Source organism: Myxocyprinus asiaticus, chromosome 10, assembly GCF_019703515.2.
Source record: "Myxocyprinus asiaticus isolate MX2 ecotype Aquarium Trade chromosome 10, UBuf_Myxa_2, whole genome shotgun sequence".
Lineage (NCBI taxonomy): Eukaryota > Metazoa > Chordata > Actinopteri > Cypriniformes > Catostomidae > Myxocyprinus > Myxocyprinus asiaticus.
The window spans coordinates 43,864,444-43,891,613 of NC_059353.1; the positions used below are offsets into that span (position 1 = coordinate 43,864,444).

At 38.6% G+C, this 27,170-nt stretch overlaps 1 protein-coding gene across 3 annotated transcripts; it reads right to left on the minus strand.

Annotated features, from left to right (window-relative positions):
• Positions 1–893: 893 nt before the first annotated feature.
• On the minus strand, positions 894–27,008 carry LOC127447374 (dnaJ homolog subfamily C member 10-like). Of its 3 annotated transcripts, XM_051709205.1 has the most exons (23): positions 26,900–27,008; positions 25,870–26,147; positions 25,614–25,779; positions 25,441–25,491; positions 23,842–23,924; positions 23,610–23,741; positions 23,411–23,504; positions 21,565–21,642; positions 21,297–21,340; positions 21,047–21,178; positions 20,847–20,936; positions 19,800–19,910; positions 18,484–18,598; positions 18,082–18,209; positions 17,594–17,710; positions 16,577–16,678; positions 12,767–12,922; positions 12,505–12,638; positions 12,336–12,389; positions 9,890–10,037; positions 5,031–5,153; positions 4,826–4,936; positions 894–1,652 (listed from the first exon to the last, which is right to left on the minus strand). In XM_051709205.1, exons 2-23 carry the CDS (start codon positions 26,065–26,067, stop codon positions 1,641–1,643), a joined length of 2,379 nt encoding a protein of 792 aa, XP_051565165.1. In that variant the 5' UTR covers positions 26,068–26,147; positions 26,900–27,008; the 3' UTR covers positions 894–1,640. The 3 variants fall into 3 exon arrangements, with proteins under 3 accessions (XP_051565165.1, XP_051565166.1, XP_051565167.1); XM_051709206.1 differs by lacking the exons at positions 894–1,652; positions 4,826–4,936 and adding an exon at positions 5,322–5,354; XM_051709207.1 differs by lacking the exons at positions 894–1,652; positions 4,826–4,936; positions 5,031–5,153 and adding an exon at positions 5,361–8,348.
• Positions 27,009–27,170: the final 162 nt, after the last annotated feature.

Genomic DNA, 27,170 nt, shown 5'->3' on the forward strand with positions numbered 1-27,170 from the left:
GAATATCTCAGCTCTGTAGGTCCATACAATGCAAGTGAACGGTGATCAGGCCTTTGAAGCTCCAAAAAGGTGAAAAAGTCAACATAAAAGTAATCCATACGACCCCAGTGGTTCAATTAATGTCTTCTGTAGTGATCCAATCGGTTTTAGGTGAGAACAGATCAAAATATAACTCCTTTTTCACTGTACATCTTACCATTGCAGTCTCTAGGCACGATCATGATTTCAAGCTCGATTACAGTGTAAAAACTTGATCGCCTGTCAAGATGTACAGTGAAAAAGGAGTTATATTTTGGTCTGTTCTCACCCAAAACCAACTGGATCACTTCAGAAGACATTGATTAAACCACTGGAGTCTTATGTGCTTTTTGGAGTTATAAAGTTTTGGTCACCATTTTCAGTTATTTTAATGGAGTACCTATTTTAACCTGAGCTTCACATGTATGTGCTTGTCATCTGTGTCTTTGTATGTTGATCTGAGACACACTAAAGAAGTTCTGTGAAGTCCTTGTGCTTGTGTATCCGCTCTTTCAAATTTTCCAATCAGACAGTGCACATAACCAGCAAAGTTTAAACTCTTGTTTTAGCCTTTTAGTGCAGTGGTTGATTGACAGGTGAGGGGTGGTGCTTTGCTGCTGTCTGGTACGCAAACAGGACATATTGCATTTTAAGCCTCAATTGCGATGTGGTCACGTGTTTTTGACTACCTTCGTAAGTGGTTTCAGTGTTCCGATTACAAAACATTTTGGACCCCGTTTCCACCTGTATTTAGCTCTGATCACTTGTGACTGGATCACCCAAAATGCATCTTCATACCAAGTAGAAACAGGGTCTAGGGATATTCAAAGACCCCTCACAATACCAAAACGACAGAAAACAATTTTGGTGAAAAATTGAAAGTAAAGAGGTTTATTCTACAACGGATCTCTCCAAACAAAAATAACTGCTGAAAACCCTAATGCTAAAGCAAATAAAATACAAAATAGTGAAGAAAAAAAGAAAGTTAAACTACAGAAACTTACAAGAATCCAATATAACCAGTGTAGTTTTATGCTTTCTAAGACGGACTCCATGATTTGGCAAATTTGACAGAATGAGAACTAGAATGTATTCTAGAAACACACAAAATAAAAGCCTTCTGAAGTTGAACAGAAATGTAACTCTAAATTGCATTTTACCAAGTAAAATTCAACAAAACTCTATTTTCTCTAGTTTATAACAGAGCATGTAAGCGTTGTGTAATTAATCAAAGAAATCCAATAATACACTCTTCAAAAGGTACAGAAAATTACATCTATTGTTACAGTCATAAATACAGGAAAAGAAGATACAGTGATTTTTAACAGTACATTCATATATAATGGACAGTCATAAAAACAATTGCACTGTGGTAACCTCGTCTTGCATCAGTAACGCATCTGGAGGTTCTTGTTGAGTCCTGAAATCTGCAGCGATTTCCTCTTCGAACCCTCTTTGAAACAGCTGAGTTGAAGTCACTCCTCTCTACAGTCCGTTGGGCAGTAAACAAACTCAAACAAATCTTTCTCTCAACAAAGGAGTCCTTCCTTTTGCATGTGTGTTTTTCCCGTCTCACTGCTCCACAGGCAAGAGCTTCTGTGGATCGCAAGGTGGTTGATGTCCTATAGTTCATCCTGTATGAAAGCAAAGGTAATATATTGACAAAAATGAGTGACAGATTGCCTTGCCAGACCTTAGTTCAGTTTGGACTTTTCACACGAGTGCCGGGCGAAAAATGCAATTTTCACAAAACATAGATGAAGTTAACGTTGACTTTCAAATGCTTCTTGGCGACACTTCAGGGTTTTTTCAGCACCCCAGAAAAGAACCGCTTTTGATGGGCGTTTCATTCAAATTGAGCTGAACTTGTTGAGACACTCAGTTTCCAAAAGATTATTGGAGATTTGGGCTTCATTAAATTTCAGTTAGGATAACAACCCAATGAGCCGCAGCTGGTGTTGGTAGATTTAAACTTTTCATGTCAAAGTAGCACATATGTGGTTCTTTGTGGCAAATATGCAACATGTCTGACAATCACACAGGCATATTGTGTTAAAAAATGGTTTTGGTTAACAACTTTCAATAGTTCAGAGAGAACCAGCATTTATTTCTTCACCATAAACCATAGATATTCATTAGTAATAACTTTTAATAACATGAACAAATATTACATTATATAATGCTTAAAATGTTCATGAACATAATTGAAAGCTGCTGCTCTAAAGAACCCGGAAGCAAGCTTGCATATAGTGTGACGTCACAGTAATTTGTGGAAACAAATTAGCTGGCAAAATAAATTAAGCAACATCATGAATATCACAATGATTTTAACCTGCTATTTATTTGGCCATCAAGTTACCTGAAGACAATGTCTTTAGATTAGTTTTGTTTTCCCTATATGTCTCATGACCTGTAAGTATGAGAGCGTTAAGACCGATGTTTTAAGAACATCTTAAAAATACACTTAAAGGAATATTCAGGGTACAAGTTAAGCTCAATCGACAGCATTTGTGGCATAATGTTGATTACCACAAACATTAATTTCAACTCATCCCTCCTTTCGAGGTTACAGTGAGTCACTTACTGCACAATGAAAGTGAATGGGGCCAGTTTTTGGAGGGTTGAAAGAAATGTGAAGCTCATCATTTTATATAAGCACTTACACTATATGGCCAAAAGTTTGTGGACACCCCCTACTAATTAATGAATTTGGTTCTCCATTAAATCCAGTAAAGAAAAATCTTAATGTTTCTTTATGTAATGGCTTGGGCTTTGTGTGCTTCCAATCTTGTGGCAACTGTTTGGGGATAGCCCTTTTCTGTTCCAGCATGACAATGCCCCTGTGAACAAAGTGAGGTCCATAAAGAAATGGTTTACTGTGTCTGGTGTGGAAGAAATTGACTGGCCTGCACAAAGCCCAGACCTGAACCCCACTGATCACTTTTGGGGTGAACTGGAACAGCAACTGTAAGTCAGGCACCATTGACCAACATCAGTTCCTGACCTCACTGATAGCCTTGTGTCTGAATGAGAGCAAATCCCTGCAGCCATGTTACTACATACAGTATAGTGGAAAGCCTTCCCAAAAGAGTGGAAGCTGTTATTACAGCAAAGGGGGGAATTGATGCCTAAGGTTTTGAAATCAAATGTTCATCAAGCACATACGGTGTCCACAAACCTTTGGCCATATAGTGTACATTAATTCTTCTGTTAAAACTCATGTACTATTTGAGCTGTAAAGTTGTTTAAATTGTCGCTTTACGGATTTAGTGGTTGAGGCGTTACGTTGTCATACTATAGTAAAACTGTCTATAACTTTACACAGAAAAGGTTTGTAAGCGATTTTATCACCCTAAAATCATGTTAACTTGCATATTGTTTACATCTTGTAGTTACAGTTTTGAAACTGCGTATTTTAACGTTTACAGATTGGCTCCATTCAATGTAACCCAGATTTTTGCTTTTTTTTTGTATAGAAAAGAATGGACCAGTTGGAATACATTTTTGTGGTAAAAAACATTATGCCACAAATGCTGTCAATTGAGCTTAACTTGTATTGAACCAGAATGGTCCTTTAAGTAGCAAATGCCGTAAAAAGTGTTAGAGTTCGTAAGTTTGATTCATTTCCATGAATCAGTTCAAAATCTGTTTCAGTAAATCAATTCAACGATTCTTTGCATCATCACTCAAACATGTACACGAAAAGACTCTGCTTGGCTTTTTTCATGTCATGTTCAGTAAAATGTAAAAATAGATATATGGTACATGTATTACTAAATACTATTCACAGCAAGTTTTTGGCATCACAACAATTTATTTGTAATTTTTTATATGACCTCTGAATAAAACGATGGATCATTGCAGTACCACTTTTCAGTCTTGGCATGAAGTAGTAGATGCCTTATTTCTAGTGCTGTCAATCGATTACAATTTATAATGGCAATTAATCGCACAATTTTGTGTAGTTAATCGTGATTAATCACAGATTTTGTAAATGCTGAAATTTGATACCATGTATACTTAATTTTACAAACAAAGCCTTACACAGTATAAAGATAGAAATGCACTAAAATAGCTCCAATTCCCAAAGTTTAAGTGGGAGTTTGACTAATTGAAAGAACTAGTCTCCCTATGGGTTGCATATTCATTGCAATGGGCATTAAATCTCTTAAACTATCATCCTCCACAATATTAATCAGCCAGCAGACTGTGGCTATCCACTTTGTTACAGCAATCGTGAAGCCACGTTCATAATTTGTATCCGAGTGTCAACGCCAGCGTCAAGCACCGCTTTGTACGCCACATGAAAAGCGCTTGCAGACAAAAATGTCTCATTCTGCGTTTTGGTGATAGTTAAGACTTGATGTACTTCTGTGGTAATTCAAATGCACCTTACATAGGCCCATCTGGGCTTGTTTTGTACATCAAATAGCGTTAAGAGCTCCTTTCTCCATTTTATCACTGACAGGGAAGCGCTGTTGTGTGTGTGTTTGTTTGTTTGTGATGTGTTCGTCAGTGTAATGACTCCGGGCGGACACATTACAAAGGTTCCACCCTACCAACAAGTGTTTATGCTGGTTTATGCTGTATTAAAGGTAAACGTGTTTATCGCGCTTAAGAAAAATGTACGCGTTAAACTTTTATTAATCACATGCATTAATGCGTTAATTCTGACAGTTTTACTTATTTCATTTGACATCTTTATCCCATGCATTTTCCTTGCCAAAAATGTTGACTTTAATTCAGACCTCTAGTACAGAACATACCAAATATATTATCCAAAATCCAAAAGCAGACATTATCTTACTTTGAGTTTGGAGGACTTTCCCTGTGTGGCTAGCTGCTGGAGTCGCTGTCGCAGAATGTCTGCAATGACATTGGCGTCTCTGCTGTTAATGTGTTCTCCACCCTGTTCTCGCTGTGAGAGTGAGAGACAGACAGGAAATACTCATTAAAAAGGCAACACAGAGAACACCTGGAATAAAATGTTTGCCCGCCACCTTCTGTCTTACCCGTGGAGTGCCCAAGTGTGGATAAAACCTGACACTTGGGTAAGCCTTGATGCCAGCACTCTGACAGGTCTGGTAGTGTGCCTGACAGTCGACTTTGCCAGCTCTCACAGTACCCTTCATCATCTGCAGGGAGTGTGAACATGTAACTGATTGAGGACATACAAAACTACATATAGTGGCCTCAAAATGTATTTGGACATATTTGGACACTTATGTATCCATAAAAGCCTATATAAAATGTTTAAAGCAATAGTTCACCCAATAATTATATTTCTCTCATTATTTACTCACCCTTATGCTGTCTTAAATTCGTATGACTTTCTTCTGCGGAACACAAACAAAGTCATTTTGACGGAGATATGATGTGAATATATCCATACAATGAAAATCAATGGTGCCAACATGACTCCAGTGTTTAATCAGAATCAGCTTTATTGCCAAGTATGCTTACACATACAAGGAATTTGTCTTGGTGACAGGAGCTTCCAGTGTACAACAATACAAAAACAATACAAAAACAGCAGCAAGACATAGATAATAATAAAAAATAAAAAATAATTATATACATACGTACAGACACACACATACATACATACATACACATGGGTAATGCAAATCTAATACAATCAGTTACGTACATTGCAAATACAAATCCGTTATGTACAGTGCAAATTATTTATTTATCTTTTCTCAGAGGAATGAAATGGCAGAAGAGGTTGGATGTGTTAGATAAATATAAAAAAGACTAAACTGTGTATTGCACATAGTTATTGCTCAATGGGGCAATTTAACTGTTCATGAGATGGCTAGCCTGAGGGAAAAAACTGTTCCTGTGCCTGACGGTTCTGGTGCTCAGAGTTCTGAAGCGTCGGCCACAAGGCAACAGCTCAAAAAGGTAGTGGGCAGGGTGAGTGGGGTCCAGAGTGATTTTTCCAGCCTTTTTCCTCACTCTGGAAGTGTATAATTCTTGAAGGGGGGGCAGGGGGCAACCAATAATCCTCTCAGCAGTCCGAACTGTCCTTTGTAGTCTTCTGATGTCTGATTTCATAGCTGAACCAAACCAGACAGTTATTGAAGTGCAGAGGACAGACTCAATGACTGCTGAGTAAAACAGTATCAGCAGTGCCTGTGGTAGGTTGAATTTCCTCAGCTGGTGAAGGAAGTACAACCTTTGCTGGGCCTTTTTCACAATGGAGTCAATGTGGGTCTCCCACTTCAGGTCCTGTGAGATGGTAGTGCCCAGGAACCTGAATGACTCCACTGCTGCCACAGTGCTGTTTAGAATGGTGAGGGGGGTCATTGTTGGGGTGTTTCTCCTAAAGTCCACAATCATCTCCACTGTTTTGAGCGTGTTCAACTCAAGGTTGTTTTGACTGCACCAGACAGCCAGCTGTTCAACCTCCCTTCTGTATGCAGACTCATCGTCATCTCGGATGAGGCCGATGACAGTGGTGTCGTCTGCAAACTTCAGGAGCTTGACAGAGGGGTCCTTGGCGATGCAGTCATTGGTGTAGAGGAAGAAGAGTAGTGGGGAGAGCACACATCCCTGGGGGGCACCAGTGCTGATTGTACAGGTGCTAGAAGTGAGTTTCCCCTGTCTCACAAGCTGCTGCCTGTCTGTCAGAAAGCTGGTAGCACTGTCAGCACTGACAGATAGACATGGGAACAGAGAGTTGGTGTAATTTATTCTGGAGTATAGCTGGGATGATGGTGTTGAAAGCCGAACTGAAGTCCACAAAAAGGATCCTTGCATATGTCCCTGGTCTGTCCAGATGTTGCAGGATATGATGTTGACTGCATCATCCACAGACCTGTTTGCTCGATAAGCAAATTGAAGGGGATCTAGTAAGGGTCCAGTGATGTTCTTCAGGTGGGCCAACACCAGTCTCTCAAATGACTTCATGACCACAGACGTCAGGGCGACAGGCCTGTAGTCATTAAGTCCTGTGATTTTTGGTTTCTTTGGGACAGGAATAATGATTGAGCGTTTGAAGCAGCATGGGACTTCACACTGCTTCAGTGATTTATTGAAGATCTGTGTGAAGATAGGGGCCAGCTGGTTAGCACAGGATCGAAGACACACTGGTGAAACGCCATCTGGGCCTGAAGCTTTCCTCGTCTTTTGTTTCCGAAAGCCATGGCTCACATCATCTTCACAGATCTTAAGTGCAGGTTGAGTAGCAGGAGGGGGGATGAGGGGGGTTGCAGGAGGTGTTGATGTTTGTGTGAAGTGAAGGTCAGAGTGGGTGTGAGGTGTGAGATTGGGCCTTTCAAATCTGCAGAACACCACATTCAGGTCGTCAGCCAGTGGTTGGTCCCCTACAGGGTTGGGGGTAGGAGTCCTGTAATTTGCGAGTTGTTTCATGCCACTCCACACTGATGCAGGGTCGTTAGCTGAAAACTTGTTTTTCAGCTTCTCAGAGTATCTTCTTTTAGCCACTCTGATTTCCTTGTTCAGTGTGTTCCTGGCCTGATTTTATAAGACATTATCCCCACCCCTGTAAGCATCCTCTTTGGCCTGATGAAGCTGCCTGAGCTCTGCTGTAAACCACGGTTTGTTGTTGTTGAACTTTAAATAAGTCCTAGTAGGAATGCACATATCCTCACAGAAACTGATATATGTAACAGTATCTGTGAGCTCGTCCAGGTCTGTGGCTGCAGCCTCAAAAACACTCCAATCCGTGCAATTGAAGCAGGCTTGTAGTTCTCGCTCTGCTTCATTGGTCCATCTCTTTACAGTCCTTACTACTGGCTTGGTTGATTTTAATTTCTGTCTGTAGGTTGGAAGAAGATGAACCAGACAGTGATCAGAGAGTCCCAAAGCTGCTCTAGGGACAGAGCGATATGCATCCTTTATTGTTGTGTAACAATGATCCAGTATGTTCCTGTCTCTGGTGGGGCATGTGATGTGCTGTTTGTATTTGGGCAGTTCACGTGTGAGATTTGCTTTGTTAAAATCCCCAAGAATAATAATAACTGAGTCCGGGTATTGTTGTTCTGTGTCAGTGATCTGATCAGCCAGCTGTTGCAGCGCTGTGTTCAAACACGCGTTTGGTGCAATATACACACTCACCAGAATAAACGAGGAAAACTCCCGTGGCAAGTAGAAAGGCTGACAGTTAATAAAGAACGCTTCCAAATTAGGACAGCACATCCTCTTTAACATTGTTACATCTGTACACCAACTTTCATTGATATAAAAGCATGTTCCACCGCCTCTCGTTTTCCCCGTTAACTCCGTGATGCGATCCGCTCTGAACAGCTGGAAGCCCGGCAGATGTAACGCGCTGTCCGGAATGGCTTCACTCAGCCAGGTTTCTGTGAAGCACAAGGCAGCAGAGGTTGAAAAGTAATTGTTTGTGCGGGTGAGGAGATGTAGTTTGTCTGTTTTGTTAGGAAGAGAGCGGAGATTCACTCGGCAGCGCTGTTTGAAATCCGTGCCATCTAGCAAAACGTCTGAATATTCGAAAACCGGGAAAAGATTATTAAGATAATCCAGTCTTATAAAGTGATACAGTCGGTTTTGGGTGAGAAGAGACCAAACTGTAACTCCTTTTTCACTGTCCATCTGCAGTCTCCTAGGCACAATCATGATTTGTAGCTCAATTACACTTTCTCGGCTAGACGCATGTGCAGAGTCAAATCACGATTGTGGCTAGAGACTGCAGATGGCAATATTTATAGTGAAAAAGGAGTTACACTTTTTGGTCTGTTCTCACCCAAAACTGATCGGATTTCTTCAAAAGACATGGATTAAACCACTTGAGTCGTATGGATAATTTTTATGCTGCCTTTATGTCCTTTTGGGAGCTTAAAAGTGTTGGTCCCCACTGACTTGCATTGTATGGATATATTCACATCATATGGCCATCAAAATATCTTAGTTTGTGTTCCGCAAAAGAAAGAAAATCATACAAGTTTGAGACGGCAAAATGGTGAGTATATGATGAGAGAATTTGAGTGAACATTTCATTTAAGATCCATTTTTAATAAAAACTGATTATGGACTGAAACCGTGTCAAGGGTGTCATCAGAATAAAAAGAATTTCTCTGTGGACTATGAAATACCACAGTCCAATAAAATATATCTGACAGATAATTGACACTTAAAATGTCACACTTAAAACACACACACACACACACTTAAAAATGAATGTATTTCATTTCATTAGATGACAAAGTATGCGCACAATGCATAAACAGATGATGTGCACAGAGACACTGTCTGAATTTTACAATCACGCACACTGGGTGTGAGACATAGCGGCACGGGCATGCAGAAAACAATGACAATGTAATGTCAACAAACCCTAAATCCCTAAAATGACTGTAAAAATGAAAATTTTAACAACTTTACAGCTCAAATAATGCATGAGTTTTAACAGAAGAATTAATCTAAGTGCTTTTATAAAATTATAAGTTTCACATTTGTCTTTAAACCCTCAAAAAATTGGCCCCATTCACTTCCATTGTAAGTGCTTCACTGTAACTTCGATTTTTGCTTTTTGTTTTTTTAAAGAAATAATTTTTTGTGGTAATCAATATTATGCCACAAATGCTGTCGATTGAGCTTAACTTGTATTGAACCTGGAATATTCATTTAAACATAAGCCAAAAAAGGTTTTTATGATGAGAAATACTAAATGCAGTCAAGCGCATCCAAGCTTTTGAGTGGTAGTTCACATACATGCAAAACTGCATGGAAGGGCACTGCATGAGCCACCCCTTGATCCTGCCAAGTGCAAGTGCATTTGCAACTATATTTGCATTTCCTGAAGGAAGCACTGTACTGTAATCACTGTAAGTGTTTTACATATTCCAGGTGTCCACATCAGATTGAGGACAGGGAAAAGTCTTACCCTGGCAAGAACTTCAAACTCTGGGGCAAAGTGCTGGCATGGGCCACACCATGGAGCGTAGAAATCCAACACCCAGTGATCCTTTCCATCCAAAACCTTTCTCTTAAAGTCTTCAGGTGACAGATCTACTGAGGCATGTGGCAGCGAGCTACAGATAGAAGAGTCCATGCATTAGATTTTAAAAATCGCAATCTAGAAGTGATGTATCTTTCAAATATGCAAATAGATTATTTTAAGAGCAAACCCTAAAACAGTGACAAAACACTTTCATCCTCCTATGTTGACACAAGGCTGGGCAATATACTGTGCATCAAATATTCACAATGATTTTGCCGGCTATATAAAATTAAGATAATATTGTAATTATCGCAATGATTTTGGGTTGATTTGGCCAAGACTAATTTCATCTATTGGTAACTTCGTGATTCCTTCCAGTTTCGCAGAGAGCGTTAAAGGAATAGCTCACCCAAAAAATTAAAATTCTCTCATCTTTCACTCACCCTTATGCCATCCCAGATGTTTATGACTTACTTTCTTCTGCAGAACACAAAACGATTTTTAGAAGAATATCTCAGCTCTGTAGGTCCATACAATGCAAGTCAATGGGATCCAACACTTTCAAGCTCAAAAAAGCAAATAAAGGCTGCATAAAAGTAATCCATAAGACTCCAGTGGTTTAATCCATGTCTTCTGAAGCAATCCAATCGATTTTGGGTAAGAGCAGACCAAAATGTAAATAATTTGTTACTAAACATCTTGCCATTGCACTCTCAATGCAAGATCATGATTTTAAGCTTGATTACACTTCCTAGTGCTTGATATATGTGCAGAGCACAAGATGGCACTAGGAAGTGTAATCGAGCTTGATATCATGATCATGCCAAGAGACTGCAATGGCAAGATTTATAGTGAAAATTCTCACCCAAAATTGACTGGATCGCTTCAGAAGACATGGATTAAACAACTAGAGTCTTATGGATTACTTTTATGTGCCTTTATGTGCTTTTTAGAGCTTCAAAGTTTTGGACCCCATTCACTTGCATTGACGTTACAAAACCTACAGACCCAGCCTAATGTAATCACATTGGTTTGATCGCACGTGCGAAAGGGTTAACCACTTGAGTCTTATGGATTACTTTTATGTTGCCTTTATGAGCTTTTGGAGCTTCAAAATGTTGGTACCCATTCACTTGCATTGTGAAGACCAACAGAACTGAGATATTCTTCTAAAAATATTCATGTGTTCTGCATAAAGAAAGTCATACATATCTGGGAAGGCATGAGGGTGAATAAATGATGAGAATTTGAATTTTTGGGTGAACTATCCCTATAAGACAGATGTTTTAAACAGCATTTACACATTAGTGGCAACAATGACATTAGAGTAGCTCAGTTTGATTTATTTCAGTGAATCAACTGTCCATTTAAATTCAATGACACAAAACCGATTGGTTTGCAATGCATTGCGACAAAATGTTTCACCATCCATAATTTTTCACGTATTATTAAAGACAAGAGCACCTATTGTGGTTTTTAAACGTGCCTAATTTTGTTTTAAAGATCTCATACAATAGATTTACATGCATCCAAGGTCAAAAAACACTTTAATTTCTCATAATTTAAATTGCAGCATTACCTTTTTTCCCCAGTGTCAAAAACGACTCGTTCAATGATCCGTTCTAAAGGATTCATTCTAAACTCCTCCTTTCAGAGAGCTTACTCTGCTCTGATTGGTCAGATGTCCCAGTCTGTTGTGACTGGTATACCGCTTAGTGTAGTGTTTGAGGGCGGGTCAAAGCCGTTCGCGAGCAGCCAATGAAGACCAGAGGCGGGTTTTTTGTTACCAAATTATGTAGGTAAGTACAGGAAGTCTGGAATTACTAACGACTCGTTTCAGGTGTTCAGAATCGGTTCTTTATTTTGGGAGTCAATAACTCCATTTGTCGTGCACTTTGATTTTTGAAAGTTTGCAGACATTTTAAATTCACAAACAGCTATATAACACACTACATGAAAGGTAATATTTGAAAAACCATAATAGGTGCTCTTTGATGTATATTCATGTAATGTTTTAGTTAAAATATATGCAGGAAAATATAGCCATTGATTAACATGACTGAATAGCATTCTTTCAAGTGAAAAACAGTGGGAAAAAAAATGCCTTGATTATTATCAACTAAATGTTTACAGTATTTTACTTCTTCCATTACGCATTTTAAATTTACATGGCTACCATGGCTGTTCGGTCAAAGTTATGCTTTCTCTGATTGACAAAATAAATAAATAAATTGTGAAAGGAATTTCTGAGCAAATACATAAAAATGGTTTTACTGTATATATTGAATATCATCAAAATATTTAGATATACATTTTTATAGCTATATTGTCCAACCTAACCACACCTATACTGTTTTGAATAACAGCAAGTGATACTGATCCTGCTCACCTCAATGCCCAAGTCTTGAGTGAAAAGGCGTCTCGATGCCATCCATTGTAACTTCTGTTCACAATGAGAGAGAAAAACAGAACTTGTTGAGCCAGTGTGCAATTGTGTATGAGGTACTGAACATAACACCTATGAGTGAGAAAGACAAGCTCTCGAGGGAGACACACACTGGTATTGGTCTCTGCGGTTGCTTTTCTGAGGGAAGAGGCGTATCTCTGGGTAAGCTTGCACTTTCTCACTCTGACAGAATGAGTGGTGTCTCTGGCAGTCGACTGTGCCCACGTTTACAACACCACTCAGCATCTAGAAACAGACAAAGTGAGATTATATACCAGATTAACAGTATATATACACTCCAGATTATAAACCCGTAATAATAAGAGATGATAAGTAACACGTGGGTCATCAATGGAATAAATGGGAGCAGACACCCGTGCCATTCTCCTCCACTCTGGCAGCAGGGCCTGGCAGGGGCCACACCACGGGGCATAGAAATCAACCATCCATGTCACTGTGGACTTGCGTCTCTTCACCAAATCCTGGAAAGACTCTGGGCTCAAAGTCACCACCACAGGATTTACCAGGTCCTAAAATGAATCAGAGGAACCGTCATTTCAACAAAAACAGCTAAGTAGATTTGACATGTTTATTGAGAAATTAAAAATCTATTTAAAAATAAAAGACACAGTGTTTCACTAAATGAACACAATATTATTTTTTAAATATATTTACCTACATACATTTTTACTTAAAATTGTAATATATGAAAAATACAAATGCATACACGTCCATGAACACATTTCAGTGATGACACACAAATTGTTGAATCAGTTTTGAATCAATGCATTGAAATGTACAGATTATACTGATTCAATAACTCAAATGATGCTTTTGATACTTGCGTTTAAATCAGAGACGCTATTAAAATATTAGTCCTAATGCTATCATAGTAACTAGGTGCGAGGCAATGAAGAATAGTGAAACTAGTGTAATGACATGGGCAAATAATAATGCATTATTATCATTTTATATATTCCAAATCCAAATTTTTTTATTGCCAGCAAAGTCATTGCAAATATAGTCTCAGCCGCAGACGGCACGCCCAAAGTCCGTGCACTAACCGTCTGATGCAAATTGCACACAAAACTGGAAAACACTTTCTCAAATTAGAAAATCCTAATCTGATTGGCCGATTTGATGGAACTTTGCAAGTAAAAGCACACAGGACTTTTTAATCAGTCGTGTTTACAGTGTTCTGTTTTAACACAACGAGAGCTTTTGAGAATTAAATAAAAAACTTTGACAGATTAAGCCAGCACCATATTAGCTGAGTTTTCCACCAATTTTCAGTTGTGAGCTTTATTCATATAATCAACGACCAGGTGGAGGGATATGGAGTATGCATTAGCGTCTGCCAGCAGGAGGTCGTTAATCACAGCAGGACTCACTGCTGAGATAATCACTTTACAAACTCCTAGTCCTAAACAACATCTGGCTTGATTGAAATTAATCGCTGGCAGTGGGTGGAATGGGTACACGTGACCAAGGCAGTACCAATGAGCTTCAGGCCAAAGTCCAGTTCATAGATAAAGGTGAATTAAGTGTTTTCCAGAAGTTTTTCAGAGGAGGCAGCGAAATATTTTTCTGCAGAAAAAAAATGCCATCCAATGGGGAGCACGCATGGATGGTGCATATGGAGGAAAGGCTCATTGCTCTTTGGAGGCAACATGCCTGTTGCATGACAAATTATATTATCATTTATATTATAGATGTAGCATTTCTAAAAATATACTTAATAAAAATAATTGTACTTACGCACTTAAAAATATCGTTGCATTCTATGGTCAAATATTTTTGCGTAAGATTGTTTATCTGTAATCAATATTTACAAAAATATTTAATGTCTATCTATTTCACAAGTAGTTGTGTAACAAGTTTAGATAGCCAGTCATTACTGCAAAATAAACTCGTCCAAGGTGACTGTACATTATGCTTTACTTAACCACCTATTAATATCGATTTATAAACTTTCACACGTGTAATAAGCAACTGTTATGAGTGCGTTCTTGCCTCCAATTCCAGAGCTTCTGGTTAAATTGCTGCAAAAAAAGTCTAAGGCAGTTGTTTAGTATGACACCTATCCCTGGTCTTAATCGGCGAATGTGACAGGCCCACCGACTGAGGACACCCCCCACCCAAATCGAGTTATTCAGAGTCTGCTAGTGTGGCGCTGGCTTTAGTGATATCAAATCTTGCAAAGATTTGCAGTTTCGTTTTAGGGCACGTAGTAGCAAGTAAAGTGGAGCAAGGCACTTAACTCCAGGTTGCTCTGGGGGGATTGCACCTGTAATAATTGCACCGTAAATCGCTTTGGATTAAAAGCATCTGCCAAATGCATAAATGTAAGTGTAATTATGGTATAATACAGGTGCATCTCAATAAATTAGAATGTCGTGGAAAAGTACATTTATTTCAGTAATTCAACTCAAATTGTGAAACTCGTGTATTAAATAAATTCAATGCACACAGACTGAAGTAGTTTAAGTCTTTGGTTCTTTTAATTGTGATGATTTTGGCTCACATTTAACAAAAACCCACCAATTCACTATCTCAAAAAATTAGAATATGGTGACATGTCAATCAGCTAATCAACTCAAAACACCTGCAAAGGTTTCCTGAGCCTTCAAAATGGTCTCTCAGTTTGGTTCACTAGGCTACACAATCATGGGGAAGACTGCTGATCTGACAGTTGTCCAGAAGACAATCATTGACACCCTTCACAAGGAGGGTAAGCCACAAACATTCATTGCCAAAGAAGCTGGCTGTTCACAGAGTGCTGTATCCAAGCATGTTAACAGAAAGTTGAGTGGAAGGAAAAAGTGTGGAAGAAAAAGATGCACAACCAACCGAGAGAACCGCAGCCTTATAATTGTCAAGCAAAATTGATTCAAGAATTTGGGTGAACTTCACAAGGAATGGACTGAGGCTGGGGTCAAGGCATCAAGAGCCACCACACACAGACATGTCAAGGAATTTGGCTACAGTTGTCGTATTCCTCTTGTTAAGCCACTCCTGAACCACAGACAACGTCAGAGTCGTCTTACCTGGGCTAAGGAGAAGAAGAACTGGACTGTTGCCCAGTGTTCCAAAGTCCTTTTTTCAGATGAGAGCAAGTTTTGTATTTCATTTGGAAACCAAGGTCCTAGAGTCTGGAGGAAGGGTGGAGAAGCTCATAGCCCAAGTTGCTTGAAGTCCAGTGTTAAGTTTCCACAGTCTGTGATGATTTGGGGTGCAATGTCATCTGCTGGTGTTGGTCCATTGTGTTTTTTGAAAACCAAAGTCACTGCACCCGTTTACCAAGAAATTTTGGAGCACTTCATGCTTCCTTCTGCTGACCAGCTTTTTAAAGATGCTGATTTCATTTTCCAGCAGGATTTGGCACCTGCCCACACTGCCAAAAGCACCAAAGTTAGTTAAATGACCATGGTGTTGGTGTGCTTGACTGGCCAGCAAACTCACCAGACCTGAACCCCATAGAGAATCTATGGGGTATTGTCAAGAGGAAAATGAGAAACAAGAGACCAAAAAATGCAGATGAGCTGAAGGCCACTGTCAAAGCAACCTGGGCTTCCATACCACCTCAGCAGTGCCACAAACTGATCACCTCCATGCCACGCCAAATTGAGGCATTAATTAAAGCAAAAGGAGCCCCTACCAAGTATTGAGTACATATACAGTAAATGAACATACTTTCCAGAAGGCCAACAATTCACTAAAAATGTTTTTTTTTTATTGGTCTTATGATGTATTCTAATTTTTTGAGATAGTGAATTGGTGGGTTTTTGTTAAATGTGAGCCAAAATCGTCACAATTAAAAGAACCAAAGACTTAAACTACTTCAGTCTGTGTGCACTGAATTTATTTAATACACGAGTTTCACAATTTGAGTTGAATTACTGAAATAAATGAACTTTTCCACGACATTCTAATTTATTGAGATGCACCTGTATATCTCAAATAACCCCTTCCCTAACTGACATGCAAGGACAAGGACCGACTGTAATTGCTCGAATTACATGTCGGTTAGACAGCTCTTCCTGTCTAAGTAGTTCTTTTTCATTTTAACCAAAAAGCTCTGGCTACGCAAGACAATTATAAATATATTAATTATTCAATATATATCACCCAGTCCCTATTGTGTATGAATGAGTGCAACTGTGACCTGTGTGTTCGGGCCTCACCTCTATAAACTCCAGGATGCCTTCCGCAGAGTGATGGCCCTCGTACTCATGGATACTGGACTTGTTGAAGATCACAGTTGTTGGATATGCATTAATGTTGTACTGAAGAAGGGAAAGATGCAAGTGAGAAGCAGCAGCTGCCATCGGAATATTCATATTCAGCTAAAATACCATTATGAAAATGAAGAGGCCTAAAATAATCCTACATGAAACCCAAACATCTTTTAAGTCATATGCAATGTAAAGACAATTATTTAGACCTTTAAAAATTGTATCAATGTTGTTGCAGTAGTTAACAAAATATCAAACTAAGTGGACTCTGCAAATAAATGATGTTAGAGCCATCTTTTCTGAGCCATTTTTGCAATTATTTTTAACCGTGGTTTAACAGGTGTCAATGTGATTTTTAGTGGATGCATTCACGGTAAGTAACTTCCCCTCAAGTTCTCACAGGTGTCCTAGCAGAGTACACACAGGTGTAGTTCAGCACATTAACTGGACAACTTCCACTAACGTTTGACAAAGAAAAAGTGTCTAAATGCGTTGTCTTCATTTGGGACAGCATACTGTATCTCTTCTTTTTTCATTTAAAACCTGACAAACTTCTTTTTATTAAACAGTTTACATGAAAAGTTTGCATGTGCAGTCTATCTTCACATAAATGCCACTTGGTTTTATATTTTGTAATCTAATGAAATGACACCCAACTTTTTTTCTTCTTTTTATTTTGTCAGTAATGCTGTAGTTTCCTGTGGATAAGTTTCAGAACATGATATGCTATTTATTGCATCTCAACAGATCAACACAGGAAGCTGAAGAGGATCTGAATCCATATTAACTACATGCTTTGCATCACCGAAGACAGGAGACCACATTAAAAAAGCTAGAAATAGTTGCTGCAGAGCACATTAGCCAAACGCATGATGCCATCAGCTTCAAAACAACACATCATGCCAGATTAACTGCCAAATGTGTGGGTGAATTTATCTGTGGTGTGTGCAGTTATGAGAATCTTACCGTACTGCAGAGCCCCCCATGCACAGTACAGTCCAGAGTACCAAATTTCAACTGTCCAAAGAGCTGAATGGAGGCTTTCCGCAGTTCAGGGAGAGCAGCTCGACATGGTGGACACCACTGTAGGACACAATTACATTACCTATAGTAGCTCTCATTCCCAAATATACACAGAACCAATCACCCAAAAACACATAAGTGCATGGAATTAGGACTACTGAGGAAAGTAAATCATATACTGTAGGTTTGGAACTCTGTAAGAATATATAAAGAATATTTCATTTTTGAAAATGAATCACAAACTGTGGCTAAAATGTTTCCTGTGCTTGCTTCTGCAGATTATTTCCCACCCTTATGAGCTTGATGAATCAACCATCGACAGGAAGTTGCCATGGTAATGTGGCTACATGCTTGGCAGATTTTCTTTAGAGTTCAAATAGAGGCTTCCAGCAGAGGTTTAACAGAGAGGTTCAGATGTAATGATAACTCACAGGTGCAAAGAAATCAACCAACCAGGGCTCTTTCACATGACTGGGAAAGTTCTCAGGCCTCAGTGTGGTGACATGGGCATTTACACTCTCTTTCGCAAAGGCCACAATGTTATACAGGGCATCCTTACCTGGAGAATTAACACAGTGTAATGGCACCAGAAGTTGCATTAACAATATAAACTACAACTGGGTGATATAGCGAAAACAATTATATTTCTATATTTCTCTGGGTTTTTGATTAAATATATCCTGAAATGTATGCATCTGCTTTGAAATTACAACTCTTACAGTATATTTTCACTTTACAACACACAACATTTTACACTGGTTGACCCACAATGTGTTTTAAAAGGTTAATTGGATGCAGAAAATCTAGTCCTAATATAACTTTTCTGAACTTACCATGGTGAATCTCAAAATCATGAATTCCAACTCCTTTAAAAACAGCCACACAGGGCCTCTGAATATACAAAGAAGCACACAGCTCAGAATCTGAGATACAGTCCACCTTTCCCACCTGTGCAGACAGATAAACACGATGAATCCAAAACAACAGCACCATTTAGCAGAAATCATGTAATAGTTCACCCCAAAATGACAATTATATCATCATTTACACACCCTCGTGTCGTTCCAAACCCTGTTGACTGATTTTCTGCTGTGGAACACAAAAAGAGATGTTTTGAAGAATGTTCTCACTGCTCTTTTCCAACAAATTCTTTTAACAGGAAACATATCAAGATCCAAAAAAAAAAACAAAAAAAAAACAACTTTATAGCCCCTGGTCACTGTATGCTTCCACTGTCTGGAAAAGACCAGCATAAACAATCTTCAAAACATGTCTTCTAGGCATATTTCAAACAATAACAAGTGTAGTATCGTCCCAAATGGAACACAACATTTTTTTACACCACGGAAGCATTCTGCGTAAAACAGCTGACAGAAGTGACGTTTCAAAAAACATGTGATGCGTCGCTGCTAGCTTTAGCGCGTTAGCCTACCTCAGTTCAACACTTGTATCTCAAACTATGTACATATTCACAAAGCGTGGGGTGATGATAAAGCATTCAACTTACATTTGTAAGGTGCTGTCTTCACTGAAGTTTCACTAGTTGCTACATTCTCCATTATTTACAATTGTTTTGTCAGACCAGCAACGCAGCCAGGTAACTCTGTCACTTCCGCTACGTACGGCAAGCCACGTGCGCTAAGCGCATGAAGTATCCAACATCCCACACTCCATTTTGACGGCTGAAGAGGTGCATCTTCCGGGTACTCATGGTACACACGTAGTTTTTTTTGCATGTTCAGTGTTAAAGCTGAAGTATGTAACTTTTTCTGTGTTAAAATACTTTCTCTTATCCCAGTTTAATATGCAGAGACAACTATTAGCAGCCATTCACAAGTTGAGACCGCAGGACTTTTACTTTGTTTGACAAACGGTAGACAGGGGGCGTATTCAGAAAGCTGTTTTGAAAACAACGTTTATTTTTGCAATTCCGTTTTGTGGCGCAGAAATTACATACTTCAGCTTTAACATACTACTCGCACTACTTACACTACAAAATGACTTAGAATAGTGTAGAAGTGTGCAGAAGTCACACAGAAGAAAGTAAGTCATACATGTTTGGAACAACATGACGGTGAGCAAATGAGGACAACTTTCATATTTAGGTGACCTAATCTGGCGACAACGACATAAAGACAAAATCATGCACCTGTATGTGAGAGTCTTTCAGAAGAGCTTTGAGTTTTTTATACTCCTGTGATGCCAAATCATTTTGTCCAAAGGAGAAGCAAATGAGCCACCGGTGATGAGCCAATTTATGCTGAAATTATAAAAAACATAGATAAACATTAAAAATAAAAAGGTTACCAAATAAATGTTCCAGTTGGCCAGTCTCTTTAGTAAGCACTGCAACATAACATGCTTTAAGTTATATAGGAAGGATGACAGTCTGGCCCTGATGTAAATGACGTGTGCCATTCAAATTAAAGGCAAAAAAACAAACAAACAAAAAAACGTCCACTTCTTCTAAATGTAAAAATTCAAGCCAGTGGTATGGAACAGAGTTTTTGGGAGGGAAACAATTAAAAATACACCTCTTCACCATCTCTGCATCAGGTTTGTGTACAATTACATGCTCATGAAGGTACAGGGTTAAACCTGACTAAACATTTGACTATTGGCTGCGGTCTCACATATGTCTGCAAAGTCAGTAATTTTATGCAAGTTATGATATTTTGATTAAAGATGGACAATTTTTATAAAAAAAAAAAATTGTTCACAATAAGACCAGTAACATGCATTAAGAAAATACATAAGGTCAATTTTGATTTCATGCAACATTTACCATCATAAATTTGTTTATCAAGGATGCCTTAAGTAAAAAATAAATAAATAAATAAATAAATAAAAAAAATAATAATAATTCCATTGTCTATGGGGACAAAAATGCATTTTGGAATAAAATTCATTCAAAATTTCATGGACATTAAGAAATATTTATGTTAATTATGTAAAAATGTCAATTACTGTTACTTTTATCAATTCACTCCACCATAGACAAGTGCCAACTTAAGACCCTGTTCATGAATCTTTAAAACAGTGCCACACAATCATAATTGACCATGAGTGTCAGTTTCCTGTTACTGTGTAAACAACGATACAGCAGGTAGTACTGGGTGCGGTACAGGAATACGTTCAGTTCAGTGCAAACAAACTCTTTTAGATGCGTGTTCGTAAAATTCACTTGAGCACTTACCTCAAAGCTGTCCTTTGTTAGGATCTCAAGGTCAGGCAGATACTTCAATACTTGTGCATATATTTCTTTAGTATCCAAACTCTGGATAAACTGCAAGGTAGGATAGATTCATATAAATCAAAATAAAAACCAGACCATTAAATTGGCTCCATTAAGAACGACTAATACCAGATGCATGATCTTTAGAAAGATGGTCCCACCAATACACTGCCTTTCTGAGCAAGGGAACTGCCAGGGGGGAAGAGGGCTGTCGTGCTAGTGGTGATCTCAAAGCTGTCACACAGGTCTGCCTGTTTGGAGCAATCCATCCATCCTACATTTACCAGACCATCCTGAAGAGAGAAGCAAAGACAAAGAGTTCAACTGTGAGAATAACTGTTCTTATGCTTTCTGTTATGACAATGGTTCATTGGAACTGAATTTGATGAAACACACAGACTCAGTGCTTACCAACATTCCAGCGAGCTTCCGTCTTGTCTGAGCCTCCAGACAATCTATGAAAAATGGTGGTATTTTAGTGACTTTTCAGCAAAAACAAGTCATTCTGGAGTAATTTTACACTTACATTTTATGCATTTGGCAGTCAAGCTATGCATTTATCAGTTTGTGTGTTTCCAGCGAATCGAACCTGTGACCTTGGTATTACTAATGCCATGCCCAACCAGTTGAGCTACAGGAACTATTAGCTCTAATTATGAAGGGTTAGTAGTTGCCTTACCCCCAGTGTCTGCACAGAATGTTATCAGCCAGCCAATTCTTTCAGCAAACGCTTTGTCAATCTCTGTGAAGATATTCCCTGAAAATACAAGTCAATTTTAGAGATACAATTTCAGCTTTCAACACCTAATAACACTTCCAAAAAAAATTTACATTTCTTCTTACACCTAACTATTCAACTTAAAATAGGGCTGCACAATTGACAAAAAAAAAATCATAATTGTTGATTATTTCCCTTGATATTATAACTGCGATTAATTTTGATTAATAGAATTTACTTTAAAGATAAAGTATGTAACTTTTTCCCTGTTAAAAAAACTTTCTTCTATCCCAGCTTAATATGCAGAGACAACTATTAGTAAGCCATTCATAGGTTAATTCTTGAAAACTGTAAACACTGTGTTTCTCTTGCGCTATGAAAATTGCTGTTTGTTTTGAGTGATCTGCTTAGTCTCCACCCAAGCATTGTTACTCAACCAATGGCATGAGTTGGGGGTGGGACTATCTCTTTGTTTGACAAACGGCAGACGAGGGACGTATTCAGAAAGCTGTTTTAAAACAATATGTATTTTTGCAGTTCCGTTTGGGTGGTGCTAGTGGCGCAGACATTACATACTTCAGCTTTAAAATACTTATTTCGGGTGGAACAACTGTATGCCATATTCTTTATGTTGGCTACACATCCAAAACAAGCAGAGAGTGGTGTTCCTGTATGACTTTACTGCAGTTTTATACATCAGTAATGGTGCGTTCAAGTTCTCCTGGAAAGTCCATACGTACAAGGTCATAAAATGCTGCAAATCTTATAATGGAAGTACATGGGTGCCAGCATTTTGACGGTCCAAAAGTCACATTTAGGCAGCATAAAAGTTATCCACAAGACTCCAGTCAATCAATGAATGTCTTCTACGCTTGTGTAAACAATTAATCGATAAATAAAAGGTTATTCACTGACGCGAAGCGTGAAGTAAGTGCGTCAGCGAGTTCATGCAAGCATTCGGAAGTGGCGCTTATTTACAACACAAGAATGAACGTCACACGAGAGTTCGGACATTTCAAACAGCATCAGAGCCCTGGATGGCAGCGCCGATTTAAAGTTAAAAACGTTTTAATTATCGACTTGTTTCTTACATAAACCAATCTATTCGCTTCAGAAGACATTCATTGATCGACTGGAGTCTTGTGGATTACTTTTATGCTGCCTAAATATAACTTTTGGACCTTCAAAGTGCTGGCACCCGTGTACTTCCATAATAAGGAACTGACAGAGCTCTATCTTCTTCTAAAAATCTTAATTTGTGTTCTGCTGAAGAAAGACAGTCATACACATCTGGGATGGCATCAGGGTAAGTGAATAATCAGAGATTGCTCATTTTTGGGTGAACTGTTCCTTTAAGCATGACTCTTAAATCGACACGCCCCCATAATGTCTTGATTAATTATTCGATTAATTGTGCCGACCTAACTTAAAATGAAAAGTTATTAACATACAGTATATTCATTACACAAAGCTTAAATAAATAATAATAATAAAACATAGTGTGATTCAAAAATCTAAGACAACTAGTATGGTTCTAATTATTTATTTGTCTACAAATTATATTATCTGCATAACAATTTGAATGAAAAGTTTAACTGAAAAAAATGATTTTCAGAATTTATTTCCTAATATTTGATTAGTGACTGAGAAATAATCCATCTTAAATATTTTATATAATTTTTTCAAAATCTTAAAACATTATTTATTTCCAGGTTTAAATGAAGAAAAAACAAAAAAAACCAAAAACCCAGTTTTTCATTGTGGTCTCCTTTGGACCCCACTGTATATGCCAAATTTAATCGAATACCTTGCCACAGTTCTGTCACTTTGCTCTGCACAAAATTCATTGCAAATGTGGTGAGGCTTGCTTTTGATCGGTCGCCATAGAATTTCTCTGGATTCTGTTGGTATAAATGCATTTATAATTTATTGTGACCATAGTCATTAAACGAATACGTACAATTATGCACACAGATACTGACAAAGAGAAGGTAAAATGTTCTCACCATTCCAGCTCTGAACACATAGAGGCTGGGGTAGCTGCTAATTCCTTTGCTACGGCACAATCTGCCATTATCACCACAGTTCACGGCGGCAATCCGAATCACACCGTCCATCTCCTTAGCAAACTCCCGCCACTGAAGGGTCAGTTAAATTCACATGTCAGTTAAATACATGACATTAACTACACCGATCCAAACACATGTAAGAAGGAAGTGACTAAGGGAAGTTGCGTACCGTCGGAGCAAGGTCGTGACAGTGCGAGCAGCGCGGGAAATAGAAATTGACAAACCAGACTTCCCCAGAATTTACTGCTGCATCTGTGAAAAGATCAAACCTGTGTCACAACACTCCATTTGCAAAAACAGGTTGGGCCTCTATTTGAATACTTCAAGATCAGCTAAAAGCAATGGATGAATTTCACAAAACCTGTCAAGAGCATGCAAGGCTCTTTGTGTCACAACACAACATACACATGCACAAGCAGACATTAAGAATTACTAAAGAATTAAGAAACAATTGGATATACTTGATACAGTACATGACAGAAGACATTAGACACCTCGTTAGACCTTTTTCAAGTTCACTTTTTTCAGTTAACCAACAACATCATATGTAAACATGCGCTAGACGACCATCTTTGATCGTTGTACCTCGCTCATGAGTATTTTTAAGACATCAGTCATTTACGGGGGCCTGGGTAGCTCAGCGAGTAAAGACGCTGACTACCACCCCTGGAGTCGCGAGTTCGAATCCAGGGCATGCTGAGTGACTCCAGCCATGTCTCCTAAGCAACCAAATTGGCCCGGTTGCTAGGGAGGGTAGAGTCACATGGGGTAACCTCCTCGTGGTCGCTATAACGTGGTTCTTGCTCTCGGTGGGGTGCGTGGTGAGTTGTGCGTGGATGCTGCGGAGAATAGCGTGAAGCCTCCACACACGCTATGTCTCCGCAGTAACGCGCTCAACAAGCCACGTGATTAGATGCGCCAACTGAGATTCGTCCTCCGCCACCCGGATTGAGGCGAGACACTACGCCACCACGAGGACTTAGAGTGCATTGGGAATTGGGCATTCCAAATTGGGGAGAAAATGAGAGAAAATCCAAAAAAAAATAAATTTTTTTTAAAAAGACATTTACCAAATGTACAAACATTGACGGATAATTCAAATGCTGTTTGTCAATTTGACAGATAAAAAACAAGCAGGAAACTCTGCTTAAACCATCTTTATGTGGTATCTACCTATGCTGCGTCACTCTCTTTCGGTTTCTGCGTGCCCGTAAGAAAGGGAGAAAGAGAGAGCGCGTCTGCACAAGCGCTGTCTCAGGTATATCAGAGTTAGAAAACAGCACTATTGATGCAAAAAATAACTAGTATAAAAACACTTTTTAAAAGTATTTTGTATATAATGTTATATGCATTAGGAAGTTTTTATTCTGATGGTACTATATAAGTTCAGCTGTCAGATGTCACGCGCAAATAATTATCCACATTTGCACGCAGTAATTTTCACTCGCAAATGTGAATGAAAAGCTCGCAATGTAGAGCCCTGACATGGCCAAGTCATACGAAATGATATGTTTGCATAAAGTAAATTAAGCCTATATTTAGGATGATTGTTTTTTTTTCATTGTGGATTTCTTTTCATGATAGTTAAGCGCAATCAGTAATAGTAATCTGATTACAAGTATTTAAAATGTGTGCCTAAAAGTAACTAGATTACATTAGCGAATTACCTTGTAATCCAAATACACCCAACACTGCTCAGGACGCCTTTTCAGTCTGTCTAGAAATGTAATCTACTGCTTGATCTGTGTCAAATAAGCTCATTACTTACCAAAGTCCCCTCTGTCTAATGTAGTAATTTCTTGATCATCGTCATATATTCCTGAAAAACACATTTAAATGTTTTTTTTTTCTCTAGGATAGATGAATACGGCATATCTTAAACATACATTCGACACTATACAATACAATCCATACAGAACATGACTGAGAGAAATGAATAACCAAAATCATATCTGTAGTAGTTCCAGCTTTCATATCTTCCTCCCTGTTGTTCATCTTGCAGGCCCTTCTCTCCATACTTGTCATATTTCTTCCTCAGGTCCTCATCCTTCAACACCTCGTAGGCCCGATTGATCTTCAAGAAATTGTCGTGGGCCGTTTCATCGTTCTAATAAGACAGAATCGCAGCGTTATAAGAGTCACACCAAAGGAAGACGTGTTCATTTTTTAGATGGCATGCCATACAAAAGCTACTCACAGGATTTTTGTCCGGATGCATTGTTAGAGCGAGCTTTTTGAAGGCCTGCCGAATCTCACGTGTGCCGGCCTCTCTCGAAATACCCAACAACTTGTAGTAATCTTCATCGGAGGAAATGGCAACGAACAGCCAAACTGCGATGAAGGCAAAGAGGGAAGTTCTCCCTGAAGGTCTTAGATGATTCTGAAACATCTTCATTGTTGAAGGCTGTTGTTGGTGCAGATCGTTGGTGGAGAGATGCTTACAGGAATCTGATGAACATCATCAACAAAGGCACCCTGCGAGCAATGACAGAGAAAAAGAGAGAAAAAAAAAAGAAAGAGGAGATCTCAACTGTCTTGCTATGGAAAGTGAACACGTAGGCTAAGTGTTTACAGAGGGCGGAGCAACTTTATACTTTCTCTTCAGATCTCTCACATAACACACACCACATAATCTCTCTATTTGATCAGTGCTTCTTAAACAGTGGGTTGCATCCCAAAAATTAGTCGCAGGTCTGTACTAATAGGGTCAAGGAGGAGAAAAACAATGCTACATGCAAATAATATGCAACTAACTATATAACCCTTTATTGTTAGAATAGCAAATAAATAGGCTAATCGACTTTTAACAGGGATAAGAAAACGTTTTGGCTAATCATTTTGCACGTTGTCGGGCCTGTGCAGTTCATGGTCATTTAATAAGTTTCAATGCCTGGTTTGGTGCTGCACTGGACCAACCAGTTGAGAACCATTGATTTAGATCACGTCATTTTACATTCCATGTATTTTCTTTACTGTCTTTATGACACCTAGTAACACATGACTTAATATGAAGCTCAAAATTTAATATTATAGCTCTGTTCACATTTAGATCATATTTTAATGCAATTTCATGTTCTAATACATGTTGATGCGAGAAGATTACAGACATAAACTCAAACCGAATTCCAGAGCAAAAACTTTTGACCTAAACCAAATCAAGTCATTCCCAGAGATAAATGGAGTAGAATTAGCGCCAGTATTTCGATGGAATGTGTATATGGTCTCACCTTTCTTGAATACTCTGCATTAATAATCACGCAGCTGTGCTCTAATTCATGCTTTTACAGCACACAACACCGGTGTCTGTCTGTAGCAGCGTGAAGCAAGCAGTGGAAGGGGCACAACAAGCCACCGGAAGGGAGTTTGTCTAAGTCAAAATAAAAGTCAGCAGTCTGTGAAAATCGAAATGTGATATATAATTTTTTTTTATGATCAGAAAAGGTTAATTTGTAGTCATGAAAGCGTCTTATTTATTGGTATAGTTAAATGTGTTTCTTG

Coding starts and splice junctions, on each gene's coding strand:
- LOC127447374 (XM_051709205.1), bottom strand. CDS start 26,067: ATGAAGATGTTTCAGAATCATCTAAGACCTTCAGGGAGAACTTCCCTC. Junction 25,780..25,869: donor TGCATCCGGACAAAAATCCT/GTGAGTAGCTTT, acceptor CTGTCTTATTAG/AACGATGAAACGGCCCACGA. Junction 4,937..5,030: donor CACACTTGGGCACTCCACGG/GTAAGACAGAAG, acceptor TCACTCTCACAG/CGAGAACAGGGTGGAGAACA.